We start from the raw sequence: 18,656 nt of genomic DNA, 5'->3' as shown, positions 1-18,656 counted from the left end.
AGATTACTGTAAAGCTTAATGGTCTACTTGTAAAAGGGCAGAGGGTCATAGGAAGAAGGTGGTATTTATGTGGTCCTTTTGAGACTGATATCAAAATGGAGGTGCTGTATGCAAGCCCCTGGGGCAGTCCAGTTTAGCTGCCTGTGTGAGGGGGCAGCTGGGCGGGTGGCTGATGTGGTGTAAGGGACTTGGCAGAAGTGACCTGTCACTGCTCCCCTGTAACAAGGCGTTGCAGGCAGTGTGCTTGAACAAGGCACGACACCACAGCACACAGACAGTCTGACCGGGCTAGCTGAGCTCCCAGAGGCTGGGTCTGCCCAGCCTGGTTAACCTTGCCCGTCCCTGCTTAGAGCTAGTTCATGTATCTCTGCATGTTGTTGTGTTGAGACATATTAAGCATACCCAAAGCTGTCTGGGTAAATGAGTGCTCCCACCAGCCCCCTGCCACGCAGCTGAACCATGGTACAGCGCATGTTTGAATGTTGAGGCATAACGTTAAGCCTGGCTTCATTTCAACTTGCCTGCTGGTAATGTCAACAAAGATGCCCTGTACACCAGAAAGAAAAACCTTGCAGGAGTTCAAGTGATATAGAAAGCATTTGGGACTGATTGCCAGGCTCTTTATGCACAAGTATACTGCCAGATTTGCTTTAAATGGACATTTAATTTCCTACTCAGAGGGGCAGGGGGCTTGGGAGAGGACTGTACTGACATCCAACCAGAAATTTGAGTTTCTGATCACTGTTTTCTAGTCAGAGGAAGATAAGATGTGTCTCTGGTGGAAATACCATAAATGTACAACAACTGTGTTTTTATTCATACACTGTTTTATGGCAAAGGGAAGGCTTTGGGCTTTTTTATGCTGCAAAATGTTGTGGGTTTTTAACTTGCTTTTTTTATTTTTGCCTGGAGAAAATATATGAAGTTTAAATTGATTGCAGAATGGAACATCACTTTCCTTGTAAAACAGTGCTTGCTGAGACATGGTGGGATCTCACACTTGACCAAATTAGCATACGTGCTCAAATATCAGAGCTCTGACTAGTAAAAATAACACTAAAATAACACTAGATTTGCATTTTCACATTCTTAGCTCCCGCTTCCCTGTCTGCTTGGTTTTATGCCTTTTTTCTTGACTGACAATTTTCTTTGTGGCAGATTTATTGCTCTTCTGCTGTTTGGACCCTGTAATCAACTAGACACTTGGCTGAAGACGTTAGTCATTTCATTAAGTAGTTTTTTTGCAGATATCTCAGGCACAATTTTCTGTTGCTCTGGTTCCAAAAAGCAAATGACCCATGGCCAGCAAAGTCTGAATATGAATCTTTAATAAACAGAGTTAGTACCAACAATGTTCTCAGGTTTCCAAACTGCAGAGGGCTAATTAAAAGATGTTGAATAGGGAAGAACTGCCATTGCCAACTCTCTCAGACAAAAATGTGCCTTCATTTATTCCTAGTAATACCACTCTTTTAGAAGTATTGTCTCATTTACCCTCCATCCTTCCCATCAGAGCTACATACAAAACCTTCCTTGTGCTATGCGTAGATATTGCATTATAATTTTTAACACTATTTTGCAGTAATACATTGCTGAAAACAAAGACTGAATAGTTATCTTAAAAGTAAAGACAAAGCAGGGAGTGGGGCTTTTTTTGTCATTGCCATGTCACTAATGATTATTCATGAACTAAGGAAATATAATTATAGCATTCCTCTACTCTTCATGGACAAAGAACCATTCTCTCATTTTACTGAGACACCTTAAAACAGAGTTACTCCCTCCAAGGACAGTCCTTTGTAGCCATGAATTCTCTCTGCATGCTTTCTTCAGGCAAAGATACTGTCTTTGCCCATAAAATAATACCATATGTTATCTGCGGAAGAGTGGGGAGTTAGGAGCCTGCATACTCACTGGTGTACTCACCCATGCCTGGTTTATTGATCCCAATAATTTTTACAGAGACTAATTCAAAAGAAAGCCAGGTTGGCTGTTCGTCTTTGCTAGGCAACCTGGTGCAGCACATTGCCTTTGGTGCTGGGACACAGACCTCACTAAGGTCTGGGCAGCTTTTTCTTCATAGCCAAGTTCTGTACAGGAACTAAGTACTGGTCTGCTACTGAGCTCTTCTCTTGTTTCCCTGGGAAGGGGAGAAGCGTGTTACACAAACAGAACAGTGACAACCACTCCCAAAATTCACATGGCTTCCCCTGTGCTGTTTAGTACATTTGTTGAAGTCACTTCCTTGACCAAAGCCCAGAGTCAGAAGGGCAGTGACTTTCACCCCACAAGTCTGCAGTGAGGCACAAGGAGATGCCTGTCAGCATCTTAGCTGTCACAGGCTTAGTTCAGCTGTACCAGCTCTCCCACGGGCAGCCTCCTGGGCTTCTTCAGCATGTTAGCTAATACCACTCATGTCAGCAGAGACCTTCCAGTTCTTCCTTGATGTGATATTTTCATCAAAGAGTCCAGTGTCCAGTGATATCACCAAGCTGTGTTGTAGGATGCATCTGGGGGAGTTAGCCCCAAAGTCCCAGAGAAGGTGCCCAGGTGTGCCCATTGGACAGTCTTTTTAGTTTGTTTTGATTTCTTTTTTGCTTTCATGATCACCAAAATAACTATGTGGACTGATGAGTGTTCTGCTCCTCCAAGATTTTCATCATATGAAATGAAATAGAATAAAGTAAAGCGTAGAAAAGAAGTGGAATTCATCAGAGACTATCGTAATGACCTGAAAGAACAGACATAAGAAAGTGCGCCTTGTTTGATTATTGTTTACAGTGACAGACCAAATTTTAATCAATTAATATGCATTCCCATTATTTGAACGACATGATGAGCCTGCGGGACAGCATTCAGTATTTCTTCCTTTCTATGGGGATCTGCAGGCTGACATCTTGGAAGCATTCCTTCCTCATAGATACTTTTAAAGCTGCTTTTCTGACTGCAGAAGGCATAGTTAAGCCTTACATATGTATTTTGTGTATGCTCTTGGGTACAATGACCCCCTAGGAGACCTCATTGACCTTCTCATAGCTTCTTGAGCCTGAGGAAAGCTCAGTCAGCCTTTTGTTGCCAAGCTTTCTTCAGTGCTACACTTAGGAACATAGAAACCAAACAGATTTATTGATATAACTATAATCAGAAGTCATAGCCAGGATGATAAAATGGTCAAATGATCAAATTACTAAAAATTAGAGGCATACTGAAGTGCCACAGGGAGCAGAAAACTGCAGGCAGGCAGCTGGCCTGCTGGCCAGCCACATAGCTACGGGATGCGTGGTGCCAGCCTGGTACAGGTTAGGAGGACTTGGAGAAGGGCTTGGGACCAGTACAGCCAATAACCAACAGAGGTGAGGCTGCTTCCATTTTGTCACTTGTGAAAGAACAAGAAGATGACAAGGCAGAGTCTGGAGACAGACAGGTTGCAGGTTGGGTGTGAGAGGGGAGCCCCCAGCACCAGGTGCTATCTAGGAGCAGGATGGGATTTCTGGGTATAAGTGTTGGGGCAAGACTTTCTTTGAGGTGGGGAATTTCTGTGTGCCGCAGAGTCTGAAGTCTCATAGACCATTAGGACTTTGGCCTAATGTGCACTCTTGGAGCCAAGCTAGTTTAATTCTGCTTTTTTGATAGGAGGTAGTCCCACTTCTGTGTTTTACAGTGCTTTGAGAAGTGAAGGCACCTTCACCTATGGCTGCTGAATTTCATTCAGTCAGGTACACCGAGAACCATTCCTTTTGCATTTATTACATCACTGGTGGATCCTGCTTAAGGATGATGCGTGCTCTGTGGCCACGTGTGCCTGGGCATGCATGTTTGGAGTAAATGCCTCGCCTTTTTCTCTGTAATTTATTTTTCTGGACTTAAGGAACATGATTGAAATGGCAGACTGCTTCTTCCTCTATTTTGAAAAAATGCTTGAATATACTGTCATTTTCCCTGATAAGATGGGCACTGTAAGTTAAACAGAGTTAACAACCCAGGCACATTAATCTTCCCAATGCAATCCTACCTTTAGCATTTCCTGACATATATTTGAGGTTGACTTAATTGTGCAGCCTTAAAGTAGAATTTTAGTATATAAGGGCAGTAAGAAACTGCAGAGGCAAGCTAGAAGTCGCCACTGAAAACTGCAAGGCGTGGATGACACACAGATCTTCGCAGCAGGGAGATCAAGGTGATAGGTTTACTGTTGTGGTTTTTTCACCAGCCAGCTATGCGACACTGAAAATCATGCTTCACACAGGAGATCCTATAAGACTTGAGAAAATAATGTCAACCCGAGGTTGTCTCCTTCTGGTCTCCCTTGCACATGAGCAATATGACATCAGCATAATCAGCATGAGGTCCATGGGAGACGTGTGGTCCATCTTAATGTGGTGTGTGGCTACAGAGACCTTCCTTGGAAAGAAAGTTTGGTCTCACAGTAAAGATTTTAGAATGGAGTTGAGAAAAATCATCTCAGTTTTACTGAAGGAGGTCAGAAAAGTCATTTTGGAACTTTGTTTTTTTGGAAATTTTCAAAGGATGCAAATAAATGCCTAATGAACTCTGAAATGGTGTTTGAAATCAGTGGGAGATAGGTCTCTGAGATTTCAAAAATCCCACACAAAGTGTTTGTATATGCATCTTTAGACCTCTAAACATGTTTAAAAATGTCTTCTAAATGCTTAACTCTGAGCATAGGTTTCTACATCCCTAGGCATTTTTGAAATTGCATCCAAGGTTGCTGAGATTTCCCCTGAAGAGCACCCTTTTGTTTTAATTTTCTCGTTGACTTAATTTTCTCTTGACTTGAGACATAATATATATTAACCTACACTCATTTTTTTGGTAGCAAAATGTAGAGAAGTGAAGCTGTTTCTAAGCTGTTTTATTACCAAAAAAAAAAGGAGCATATGGCTGATTGTGTCCCATCTGAAATGCAAATGGTGGAGCTACGTGGAAAGAATGACTATTGCTTGAGCAATAACTGTTTTCTAATGAAGTGAGTTTGACTGAGGTGGGAAGCTGGAATCAGCTGCAGGAAGAGATGATGATAGTTAATATTTCTGTGGAGCAGAACACCCTTATTCTGCTGATAAGGAGGTTCTTAGGCAATGCACTGGATTTCTCTCATGTTCTGCGTGTTCATTAATGTGGGGGAATTGTTACGCAGGGAGCTAGACTCTTTTCTTCCACTAGTTATGAAAACATGTAATTTGATTTATAAGAACAACTTTTCTCCATTGGCCTCTTTTTGAGCTAGTTTTCTGTATTTTGTGAACATTTTGGAAAATAGAGCTATCCAATGTAAACAAAGTCTATAAGAAGACGAGTATTGCTTCCACTGATTTTGATCATGCTGGGCAGGTTTGCAGAGGCCAAAGGCTGAAGAGGGTGATGGAGAAGTCTGACGCACACTGTCTAATTTGCTACGCTAACTATTTCCACCAAAGGTTTTCTCTTGTGTATCCCTCTACACATCCAGTGGTCGAAAGTGTGTGCTGTGAATGGGAGGTGAACTCACTTTTAAAGACTTTCTTCAAGCAGCAAGGCTAGAGGCTGACATTTCCATGACTTAACTCTCCAAAGAGAGAGCTGTAGCATGGGCGCTGTGAGGTTCAGCACAAACAGTGGGCAGGAGGTAGACCATCGGTTGCATTGCTTTGCTTTAAATGTCAGAAGGAGCCGGGAAGAGTTCAAATAGCAGAATGTGCACAATTACGTGTTCAAAAGAGCTGAAGCAGCTGCCAGGTTAGACCTCTGGCTTTGTCCCTGAGCAGGATCACATCGGTATTAATGCAAGAGTTGCTGAGACTGAGCAGCTGGTTGCGTGGCACAACTGGGGGACCGAAGATTAGTATGCCTTTCCCTTGCCAGTGCCCAAGGGTGTCTAACATCACTAATGACGATGAAATAGGAGAAACCTAAAGGAAAAAGGCTGCAACGTGCTGTATCTGATGGAAGTAATTGGATTTCTCCATCTTCTGAGCAACTTTGGGGCTTGCTGGGATCAGGACATGTCCACATTAGTTTGTCAGTTCAGATCCAGATGAGACTTTTGAAGTGAATCCCTTGCCATGCTTTGATTCATATCCCAGGGCAGCCTAAGAGCTCACGAGGTGAATTGCTGTGGTTCTGGAGATGCCCTTAAGCTCCGTGAGGACAAGTTTGCTGTGTTTGCCCAAGTGTTTGCCCAAGCTCTACTCTGCTGTGGGAGCCCTCAGCCCACACAGAGCACATCACAAAATTGGGAGTGGGCACTGACTTACCTGGGTAAGGCTTTTTGTTTGCTGAGTTATTCAAATGTTTCACAAAGTACCTGTGCACAGCATCTCTCCTAAGAACACCATTGTCCTGGGTTTAATACTGAGTAGCCTCACCATGTGCAGGAGCTGTGGGAGACCCCACCACCCTGAGGCGCAGTACAGTCTTGCCACTGCTGTCAGTCTCAAGTCTTGGCAGGTAGCTTTATCCCAGTACGGTGAGATGAGGCTTCAGTATCACATCTTTTATTATATAGAATACATGTAGGTGCTGTAATTATTGTCAGAATTAAATCTTGAATCAGTATAAAACCTCATTTATACAGTGTTGCGTACAACGGGCAGCATCTCAATAGAGGTGAATTTTGTGGCTTTTTCAATTGCAAGAGGCGCAGCAGCCTGAATTGCCGTGTATCTGCTTGGATGTTCTTTGGTTTACAAGAAATTACAAGTGGTAATGCTGTGGCATAGTTTTCCATGTATAAAACACCTTTTTTATCTTTCCTTTCTTTTCTGTGTCTCTTCCATCTCCCCACATTTCAATTCCACCCAGAAATACGAATGACCTCTTGACAGAACTTTCTGCTTTCATTCTGTTGACTTGCATTGTGCAGTCAGGAAAATGCAAACACTTTTATTTCTGAGATGTATTTATGATGTCGTGAAAAAACTTTCTCATATTACCCTCTTCTTTTTTCTCTTGCTTTATCTTCTCAGGTGTGTGTGCAACATTGACTGTTCTCAAACCAACTTCAATCCTCTTTGTGCTTCCGATGGGAAATCTTATGATAATGCATGTCAAATCAAAGAGGCATCATGCCAGAAACAGGAGAAAATTGAAGTCATGTCTTTGGGTCGATGTCAAGGTAACTGTTACAACAAAACTCATTTCAAAGAATGTTTTCAATTTTTGTTCAGGAAAAAAAAATGGAACTGGGACTGGCTTCTTGTTTGGCACTTCTTCCTTTTCCTTTAGACTCCTGCAATTTGTATAGTAGAGCACAGACTGCGGGAGGGCACAGTGCCCTGCGCGAGGCCTGGGCAATGGTGCATGTACCCCTTCCCATACCCTGCCCACAGCACTGGCACTGTCCCAGCCCTGCACTGGGATTTTCAGGCAGGCACCTGTGTTTTGCTAAGAGCAGCTTGCCAAGGTCTCTGCCCTCTAGGTAGGAGTCAGAGTGGGACAGCAAGAGAGCCCATCACATACATTTTGCCACTCAGCTCTGTAGCTCCCTTAACTGGAGTGGCAAGAAGCAGTTTCAGGAGGCCAAAGATGCGCTGCCAAACACAGTGCTGGTGCTTGTTTCTTATGTGACCCACACTGGTGCCACAAGGTGCCAAAGGTGCCACAAATAGCAGCTCAAGACTGTGTTTCTCCATGAACACCACGCATATCTGTGCTCAGCTCATGGGCTACTACACCATCACCTATAACCCTTGAGTTGACTTTAAAAGCTCTATTTTGTTCTAAAAGAAAAATGAAGAAAATTTGCCTTTAAATAGCTCCTGTAAACAAAGCGTCTACTGAGGCTCAGACTCTTAATAGCTTTTTTCCCCTTAGCTTCTGACCTATAAATCCTTAGTACATCTACTTACAAGGCCATACTGTACAGGCGTATTAAACACATTCTAGCTTATTCCTATCTCTTTAAAGTTAACCACCCTTTGTGGCAGTTCATTTCAGGGTACATATTAAAACTCCCCAATTACTTCAAACAGAGCAGAAATGACAACTCCTGCTTCATACTGATGTATTTATCCCAGCTGCAATCTGTTATCACATACTGTTAGGCAAAAAAAGTGTTTTCTTAATGGAAGATGTTTCATGTTTCACTCCAAAGTGACAGATCCTGCTGTCTTCACCTGGCAGACCCAGGGAAGCCTTGCAGCCAGCAGTGATACTGGGCATGCAAGCAAAGCTACATTCGCCTGGACACTGGTGACTGGGGCACAGTCTGTATCAAGTAGTACAGGGTCTCCAAGCAATTCAACATATTTCTTTTCACACAGATAATACTACAACAACTACAAAATCAGAAGATGGGCATTACGCAAGAACAGATTATGCAGGTACGGTTCCTATTCTGTGAGAATCACAATTCACGGGAACTCTGTAAGTCTTTTTTCTCTTGTCTTTGCTAAGGTGAGATGTCCTCGTCTTTTAGTGGGGCTTTCTTGTTTTACTTTAAGAAAACACTGCATTAGCATTATTCATTCTTTAGCGAGAAACTCTATTTTTTCTTAATTGAGCTTTTTCCAGTTTTGACACTCTACAAACATTCTGGCCATAAAACACCTGTTCTGTTGTATTGTAAGCTTGTATTGTATTGCCAGAATTAGGAGACATGATTGAATATTATTGAATCAGTGCACTAGATTATGTATACTTCTGTTGTGATGCACAAGTGTAAGAAAGTGAAAATCCAGAGCATAGCACAGCTGTGAAACATTGCCACAATAGATAATATTATCTGTTGGTGTTTAACTATGAAGTCAATAAGGTTCTTAAAATGAAGTGATAAATGGTTTTAATTTATTTAGAAGCTACAATAAAATATAATGGCTAAATAGCCTTCTATGGCATTTGAAATTAAAAACATATAGCTATTAGTGAGGTTTGGGAGACATTTTTTACACCATTTGCCTGGGAGGATTGATTTAGAAATTGAATGTGTGTGTGTGTGTGTGTGTGTGTGCATGCACGCATGTGCATGCAAATCATCACAGCTCACACTGAGCATTTGAAGCCTTTGGGAAGATATTGTGAAAACGGATCAGGTGATGCATTCATTGCTTAAGTTTGTGATATTTTTGTATTTTGAAAATATTAAGAGAGAAGAAATACATATCAGTGGTTTTACCTCAGCAACTTGATGCATGACTTAGGTGAAATATAGCTGATGGTTTCACAAGTCTTAACATTTCTTACCAGGAGAGACATCTGACAGTAGTTAATTCAGCAGGTCATCTCTTGTGAGGGCCTTTTGTGCGTGACATCCCTGTTGTTAATAGCCTTTAGAAATGATTGTTCTGTTCCTATTTAAAAATGGTATGTGATGATTAAAACATAGAGCTATGAATAAATTACGTCTCAGTGAGGCAGAGGAATGCTATGTGTTGGGGGTGGCTGCTGCATGAAGCAAAGAGGGTAGAAATTTGTATGAAAAGTAATTTCTGGGGTTAATTTCCAAAAGATCAAAGATGAGCCGTAGTTCAGGTATTTCCTTCTAACAAGGAGACATTCCATGGGTGAAGAATCATGCAAAAGGAGAAAAGTCTTCAATCTCTTTTCTCCAAACCCTTGATTACTCTCAGCCTTTCTGGCAGCCTGCAGTCTGTTTTCTTAAGAGACCAGAAGGGCTGAGATTGTATTCTGTGATGGGCAGGAAATGCATCCAAGTAGGCCATATTTTACATTAGAAATAAGGGTAAGTAATGTTGTATTAAATCCTTTCTCTTCCTTGCTGGAGAACTGAGGAAAGCACTGGTATCCTCAAGTCAAGACGTAGACCTGCAGCCCCTTTTTAAATGTTGTGTAATCTGTCCAAGTGTGCTACTGTCTGATGATTTAGCTTTATAATGGCAGTGACCCACATCACCTAGAGAGGAGACATCACATTTAAGCATGAAGCAACTGAATTGTAGCAAGAAGGAAAAAAAGACAGGTTTCGGATTAGGAAAGAGCTTGTCACAACTGTGACAAGAGAAATGGGTCACAGTGGAAGAGGCACAAAGAAGGCACCTTGAGCTCAAGTGGGCAGGAGGAAGAAAACAGATCTTGCTTAGGAGAGAGTGATATTTCAGCCCACACTTGGGAGGAGAGATGGTGGGTAGGAGAAAATTAATTGCAGCAAAACGTTGTCAGGGGTTGGGAGTTAAGCAGGGAACACAGGATGAAACTGGGTTACTAGGCAGGGAGGAGGGCAGAGGTACGGCATAGAGGAGCAGGTCTGTAGTGGAGATGGTCTGTGAGTCAGCTGATTGCCTTGATTGCCTTGATTGCCTTGAATCAGAAATGTGTTCCAGTAGGGATCTCTTTGGCACAGAAAGGCAACATCACTGTACCTTAGCAAGCAACTCCTTGAGGCTTCTAGTATGACTCAGGCTTCAATAGCCTTCTCAAGGGCAGTGACTATGACCCCTGGCTGGATCTCACCAGGTACCATCCATTGATTTAACCTGAACTGCAGTCACTTGCACCAGCTAATATCTTCTTTTTGTGCACCTGACTGTGACTCTGGCTTAAATTTTTAATTTTCTCATACAGTGACAGCGTGTAGGGTGAAAGTTGCAATTTCATCCAGAGCAATCTACATGTCTCCAGGGTCCCCAGATGTTTAAGGCATTAACAACTCCAGCCTTTCACAGAATCACAGGATGATATCATAGAATGGTAGGGGTTGAAAGGGACCTGTTGGACCATCTAGTCCAACCCCCCTGCTAAAGCAGGTCCACCTAAATCAGGTTGCACAGGAGGCCTTCAGAAATATTTGGTGAAAAGGAAGACAGCAGTGTAAAACCAAGGCTCAGTGAACATTCAGGCTCAGCGTTTGTCACGCAGGAAGCTCCGTACCGTTCTCATGTTCTTTCAAGTGCAGAAACATTTGATGATGACTATTATGGAAATGTGGTATGTGCTACTTTTCTCTCCTTTGCATCTCATCAGAAGGGAAGTGCTACCCTGACCATGGGGAGCTTTGTATGAAAAAGCAGCAGTTCCTTAGCCATTGTGCCTCTGAAGCAATTTCCCCAAGCCTGTGCCTTTCCAAGGAGTACCTTTCTTCTCTGCCGTTCAGTGGCACTAAAAATCACCAAGATCGTTAGCGCTACACACTCTTAAAAACATTGACTCCTATGGACTGACTTACCCAGGGGAGAAAATAGCAGTGGCCATAATTGATATTGTCAATTATGCTAATACAGCAGTGCCAAATGTTCTTTGCAGAGATTGTAGCAGCTAAGTGGTGCGGGTTTTTCCATAAAGATCCCCACACGCTCAATGTGGGGTCCCAGGAAAGCAGCAGCTTTGTGAACAACCACAAGTCCCAACACCCAGCTGATTTTTTTCATATTGAGCTATTCAAACCGTCTGTTCAATCAGCATCTTTGCTTTCTCCTGTTCTTTCGAGTCACGTTGGTACTTGCAAATAGCACACAAATCTTTCAGTTTGCAAAACCAAGAGTACTTGTTCTTTTGGAGTGTAACTTTGCATTGCCTTGGTTTTTTAAGGGCTCTTACTTTACACAGGCAAGTTTTACTCTAGTGTTGGAAAGGCATGACAAAGCAAATGTGGGGAGTGTGAGCCACAGGTGGCCCTTCTCTGATGGTAGTCACTTCTCCAGGTTCATCAGTCCACTCTTGCTGTGGCTACATGTGCAGTGCATGTCAACACAGCATCTGTACACGTGTGTGTTTGTGGCTCTCTGCAATTCTAGCCTCTCCTTTTTCTAAAAAAAAACAGTATTTATCAGATTTGGGTGTATTTTCACTCTTTTCAATAAATGTCAAATTGTTGACAGTGATCAAGTTTGTAAAATAAGATTTGGTTTTAGTCAGTAAATGAATGGGCAGGATTTTTTCCTTCAGATCCAATAGAAATACACTTTCTCTTGCAATTTCCATGAAAGAGCATTTTTTAACATTTTATGTGTAATGTATGTTTTGGAATGTAGTGTCTGAGATGAAAATCTTGTGATTGATGTTTTCTTGAATTTCCCTGTTATATGTGTAAAGAAGTTGGCTGTTGCAGTGGCATTTTTGCATTCAGAGTCTGGGCAATCAAGGAGTTTTCATCTTGTTTATTCATTTGCCTATTTATTTTTATTCTTCAATATTTATATTCTCAAGATCTGGATATTAGCAATTATCCCCCTAACTGATTTTATCCCTTCTCCTTATCAAATTACAGAGATTTTTTCAAGCCATTTTGAGCACTATAAAGAGTAAGTTGGTAAGGATGAGCCATATTTCAATGTTATATATTCATGAAAATTGTCAGTAAAGACACTGACAAATTTGATAGACCTATTCAATAATAGCATCTTCCAGGCCAGACAAACCTCCCTATATGAGCATTGATTAGATTAAGTCTGAGCAGCCAAACGCCAGCAGCGAGGCAAAGCTGATGGAAAGGGGAAGAAGGCACTTTCAGCCCCGATAGTCCCCTTGGGTGAAACACGCGCATCCGCAAATGGTTGGTTTGAGCGTGTTTTTGGGTTCCTTGAGGGCGGTAAACTCTGCCGTGGCAGCAACCTCAGGTGGTACCTCTGCAGTCCTGGCTAGGCCAGGCACTCTCTCGCAGGCTGCGCCCTGGCTCCTCTTGACGATGCTGTTGCTGTGCCTGGGAAGCACTAAGGCGCACAAAATGCTGCACGTCTGCTCATAGCTGCTCTGCTCCCTGCTCTCCCTCCTGGTTTCTCCTGGGATTTCAAATCTACACAACAGTCTTGGATCTTTTTCAGACTGCTTTTTGGCACTGGGGCCTTCCTGGCATTACTGGAGGTGCTCAGGCAAGTAATCCGGCAGATGGCTGTGTTGCCCAAGCAAACTGAACGCCCCACCAAAAAGGGCAAAATCCATCTGTGTCAGCACATCATCTTCCCTTGGCTGGGCCAGGGCTCTGGGATGAAGGCCACAGGAGCCATCACAGATTCCCTGCTCCAAAGGTAAAGAAAAGTCTTGGACTTAAAAGAGTCTCTTCAAAGAGTCTCTCTTCAAAAGTCCAGGAGACTTGGAACTCAAAGTAAATACTATGTAATAAAAGAAAGGACCCTAAAACTTTATCAAAACCCACCACTTTGCATCATTAACTTCTGACCCCTTTGAATAGGAGAACAAACCGTGCCTATCAAAGAAAATGTGGAGAACTGGCAGCAGTGCGCTGACCCAGCACATGTGAAAAGCACTGGGGTGTGACACATTCCTTTCTTCACAGACTCAGTACAGAGCCGGACAAATTCAGTCACAGCCGTCTTTATTGTCTGTAATGGACCTGGAGAGAAGCCAGGAATCGGAACAGCAGCACTGGTTTTCTATGGAGTAACTTTTTTAATGTGGGATTTTTTTTTTTCCCAAGAATAAAATATGAGAACTTCAGACTAGATACCTTCTCCAGATTATAACATTTTCAAAGAAGGTTAAGTTTTGAGTGTGAACCACTTGACATTGTCCCTGTAAGTTAAATTCTGTGTCTACTATCATGTCAGCCATTTCCTAAACTGGTGGAGAATAATAGAGACTCAGAGCATAGCAATGGCATATAAACTATAAAACTCTCATGTCGTTTCGCTCTGCCTTTGTGAACCAGGCTTTCCTTTTCTTCTTAATGGAATTAGCAAGTGAGACACATTGCTGAGCACTGCACATCCATCAGAGCTAGAGAGAAAACATTTCTCATCTGCAGCTTTGTAAAAAGATGGGAAAATTGCATCCTTGCGAATGCAGATTTGCTTGGCTTTCGTTTCCTCAAACTCCAAGGCAGAGGTTGTCACACTAAACAAATAGATTCTTTAGGAAACGTTCCTGCTTTTCTATCAAATCACTTAAAATTGAAAAAAAACACATTTTAATGTTTTGACAGCTTTGTGACAACTTGAATGCTGTCTAGCTGCAGCCTCTGCCTGCTCTCATATAGCCGTACACACTCGTGGCATTTGGGACTACAAGAATAATACAATCCTTACATTTCTTTTAAAACATAAAGCTTTTCAATGTTGCTGCAATTGTTAGTTGCATTTACAAGTGCAGGGTTGTATGAAACTATATGTAAGTTTTATGCACAATGTCCACAAAAAGTGACAGATAAGCTCTACAAAACAAAGAAAAAAAGAACCCATTATAGATTGTATTTTAGGCCTTACAGTTTAGGGGTCGATTTGGACTGTAACTTGAGGAAAGCAATGAGGGGCATCCCTCTGCAAGAGATGTGACAGTATTATGCCCCACATGCCTGTGTGTCCTTTAAGAGATCTGATCATTCAGAAACACTAATGTCTAAAAATAGCTAAAGTCTGGGACACATAAACTCAAGATGATGTAAGAACAGAGCTCATCTCCACATATAAAATAATTTCCTAAAAGACTCAGGGAGAGAATGCATTTTGGTTTTGTTTTGCCTATCTAATCCAAGTACTCCCAATAGAAAAGTTTTCAAAAAGTAAAACAGAGGAGATGTCTTAGTTCAATGTGTGAAACCTGGAGACTTCCAAAATCAAACTGAAGTTTACCATTGCAGAAAGTAGTACAGCGTTTACTCAGAAATAATAACTGTGTGCAGCTTAGTTTAATTTATGAAGTATAATAAAACACAGATAAGAAAACTTTTCCTAGAGAGATCACTGTATTCTGATAGCAGAGTGGTCTGCAACCTTTTCACTGCCGTGCAGCTCCTCTACTGTTGCTGATATCCAGAAGAAAAATGGAATAGTAGAGATAGAGGCCAGCTGGTACGTTAATAAATCTTACTGTCAGCTACTTTTGTACCAGAGTCTGAGTAGTCAGCAGTGTCAGTCCCAACTACTGCAGCATTGGCTACCCCAAGTGTTTTTCTTCTATAGAACACTGTCAAATTTATCTTTAGATCCTACTTGTCTCCGTCTTACTAAAATCTACATCATTTTTTTGGAATAAGAGATGGATGTACTACTATAGATGTCACATAATAGACTCACAAACAAGTCCCATGCCAGGAAGGAAGCCACAGCACTCTTGAGCACCATGCCATGTGATTTAACAGCAGTTACTCCTAACAGTGTTTTCCTGAGGAGCATGCAAAATCAAAACAAGCTTATGGAGATTTTAAAAACGAGCAATAGGGAGAGAGACAAATATTGCTCATTTAATGCACCAACCTCAAGAAAATGCCTCACTTTTTATGAGAGTTCTCTTTTAACTTTGAATCACATATGCCAAGCTTGTAAATGTACCTTGTTTTGTTTGGGATTTTTTTTTTATTTCTGCTTTTTTGTGATTTTATAATGAGAGAAATTGTGCATTTTCAGTATTTACAATTTCCCAGTGTCATGCTCATGAAATCTGTAATTGTTAGCATTAAAACTTTAATTAGGTCTCAGGTGAACTGCTAAACATCTCTTTGCCTAGGCTGATGTAGCTCAAAGAAAAAAGAGTATTTCCATTTGTGCCTTTAAAGCTTAGCCCTTAATTTAGTCACTAATGAATGTGAATCAAAAGTTGTAGAATTCATTTGTGCTTTCTTCTCATAATATACAAATTCAGTTGTGTAGTGAGTGAACGTTATAAAGAAAGCTATTTGATGTGTTAAGAAGCCTGGTAGCCTGAAAAATCAGTATGTCTAGGCAAAGAATTTGATCTCTAGGAAATAAACAGGAAAAGCAAATACCAACTTCTAACATCAATATTGGCATGGGCAGCCTAAAAATTACAAAATTAGACCAGACATTAGACAGTTGTCAGCATCTCTGAAGTATTCAAATCCTGGGAATGAATTCAGGTGTCAAGCTTTGTCAAGATTCACACTGAGGGTGGAGTTTCTAATCCAAGTATATTTTTTCTCCAGACATTTCACCAGCTTCATTGCCCTTCGCTTGGGCACATAACTCTTAGCTCGATACTATAACACTTGGTCCCACAAAGATGTGGGCTCTGCCTTTGTCAAGAGATTTACAGTTATCAAAAAAAAGGTCATTCTATATCTGACAAAATTATGATGTGGCATCTAGTTAATAGTGTATGTTTGCCACTCTTGAATGAGATACCCCCCACTTTCAGGTCTGTTCTTTGAGATGTATCAGCATTAAACAATAGAGCTCATAATGCACCTCATAATGCATAATGCATTTGGCCACAAAGTAACTTTCAGGCAGCCCCAAACTCACTTCATATTACAAGTCATAGAGAGAAGCTTAGATTTCTTTTTTTGGAGTATAGAAAAACTGTGCAGCCTGATTCTTCTGTAGGACCAGCGAAAGTTTGTAAGTACAGTCTGAGACCAACTATCATGTGGAGTGGTGACTCTTCCCATAATCTGCATGATGACTGTCAGCTATGGTGCTGGTTTAGGTGTTGATCTGTAACTCCTAGCATTTCATCCTTGTGCCAGGAAGATGGTAGATACCAACTGTCATTGGCCTTTTGGTGAAGTCACTTCCCTCTTGATAGTTTCTTCTTTCCCTTCTCCACCCCCATGCCTCCCCTACAAGAAAGGAAAGTTTAAAAACTATTTGAGACAAGTCTCTGACGGTCTTCCCCAAGGAATAGGCTGGTAAAAATTGTATTGTTTTCTGGAATCAGAGAGGAGTTTTGCTTACCCTCAGTTCTACTCTTCCTCTGGGCTTCAGGCACTTTCATTAACTCGAGTCATTCTTGAAGGATGCTATTTGAAATGGTGCACAGCAGCTGTTTGTTATCCACTACACTAGTTTGAATTAGTTAATGGATATTAAGGAGTACCAGAGTGTATTTTTATGCCTGGCAGCTTTATTTTAGGCCTACTTTCTGTAAATCTGCTGTTAGGAGTTACAGAGCCTTCCCAAGGATTTGAGAGTTGAGGTTATAATGAAGTACTAGAATATCTGATTTCAGGAAACATCAACATTTAAGTATTTGTGTTTGATCTAGTCTGAAATGTAAAAAAAAAAAAAAAAAAAATTTTGAAATGTTCATAAAACTGAATTTCTTCAGAATTTTGTTTCATTGGATGTCTTGGCATTCCTTATGATATGTTAGATATCAAAATACCATGAGATGAAAGCATATGACAGTTGTAATAAATAAGTTGTATGGTAAGGAAAGTTGCTACTTAGCACTGACTGAAACATCGTCTTTTCTAGATGGAGTATCACATTAAATTACAATACAAACACAAGATAATTTGATCATTTAGACACATCAAATCGTAACCTGAGCCTTAAGATAAAAAAGGCTTTCACCTAGACTCAAGAAGTATAAATGAATCTGTTAGAATGAAAAGAAAAATGGTTGGGGAAGAAAAAAAGGAGATGATGTATTTATTTTTGAGAAACCTTCAGAGTTAGACTACATGGAGACAAGTGGCATTTTTTTCCAAGTTTAGTAGATTTGAGTAAAGAAAGACAAACAAGTATCTTGCCACATCAGTTTCACTTTGATGGTTCTATTTCTTTTCATGGAATACATCTGCTAAAAGCCGTATCTTGCACTGATTGCGTGAACAATGCAACATAATTCTTTGTATTTTTTAACATTTAGTGTATGACACACTGAAAACACTAGTGACAGAAATTTATTACTTAAGAAAAATAGAAATGATTTCTAGGAAGTAGGAAATGCCATAAGAGATGCAGATTTTAATATCAGCTACACGTTCTCCTATACTTCTGTTTATAGAAGCATTTCTTTGCATTTGGGAAGAACCCAGCCTTTGCAATTTCAGGCGTACATCTGTACCACAGAGCAAGATGAGGCACTGTTAATAACTCACATTCAAAAAGCTGCATTTACCTGCTTAGCAAGGGGACTTCTTACACACCTGGGCTGTCATTTTACCACGAGCATTAAGTTACTGTGAAACTCTCTTCCTGAAAATACAGCAGCTGTAAATGAAATGTGCTATTACAGAACCAGTGGCAGTGCATTTCAAGAGTGCTATCAGCACTGAATCAAAATGCACTTCTTTGTCTACTGCTGCTATCACCAGCCTTAGCCATCTTAGACAGCATTATATAATGGCAAAATATTTTTCAGGAGGCAAAAAAAAAACCTAAACCCCTCTCTACAGTTTTAATCTCCCTTTTTTTTTGTCTATGTTTTAAAGCTGTATCAGGTGTACATCAAAAACACCCCCTCCCTGGAGTATTTAATTTACAATTTCATTTAATAATGGAAGTGTACTTTCATTTAGCTAGCATGGGAAAGGATTAAATAAAAAACACTGTTCTGAAATCAAGTAGCAGAAGTCTTGCCTGTCTCTGTGCTCTGCAAATGAAGTTGCCATGGAAGGGCTTGTTATTAGTCTATAATATTAAAACTGATAAACTATTAGTGCTTTGTCAGGCATGATATATGCTAAACATTTTCCTCTGCAGATTGCTGCAACAAGAGCTGTGACTGTTTTTAGACACATCTGGCACTGCAGATTTTTTTCTGTCCTGCATTTCAGTGATTTAGAAGGCCTTGGCTGGGCAGAAAGATGTCAGCTGTTTGGTTTAAAATACTGTTATAAGAGTGAATAGAATTTAAAGAGGCAGTAGGTAAAATTCTGGCCTTGCTGAAGCTAGTAGGAGAATGGCCATTTAGATCAATGATTCCATGATTTCTCTGTACAGCTTTTCCATCCATTTTTATTCTTAGTAAATTTTCCATTTCCTGAAATTACCCTTTCTTTTTCCATTCAACTTCTCCCATTTTGAATATTAGTTGTAGGAGTGGGCGCTGAGATAAAATACCAA

At 40.9% G+C, this 18,656-nt stretch overlaps 1 protein-coding gene across 1 annotated transcript in view; it reads left to right on the top strand.

Moving 5' to 3' along the window:
- Positions 1-18,656, top strand: part of TMEFF2 (transmembrane protein with EGF like and two follistatin like domains 2) — a 138,524-nt gene that overhangs the window by 98,704 nt on the left and 21,164 nt on the right. Inside the window, exons 6-7 of the mRNA XM_062002495.1 lie at positions 6,966-7,114; positions 8,262-8,321. Of these exons, the coding sequence (XP_061858479.1) occupies positions 6,966-7,114; positions 8,262-8,321 (209 nt within the window). The remainder of the gene's footprint in view (positions 1-6,965; positions 7,115-8,261; positions 8,322-18,656) is intronic.

Source organism: Colius striatus, chromosome 9 (assembly GCF_028858725.1).
Source record: "Colius striatus isolate bColStr4 chromosome 9, bColStr4.1.hap1, whole genome shotgun sequence".
In the NCBI taxonomy this organism is placed as follows: Eukaryota; Metazoa; Chordata; class Aves; order Coliiformes; family Coliidae; genus Colius; species Colius striatus.
The sequence above is the reverse complement of the archived record's forward strand: the minus strand, read 5'-3'. Positions and strand labels throughout refer to the sequence as shown.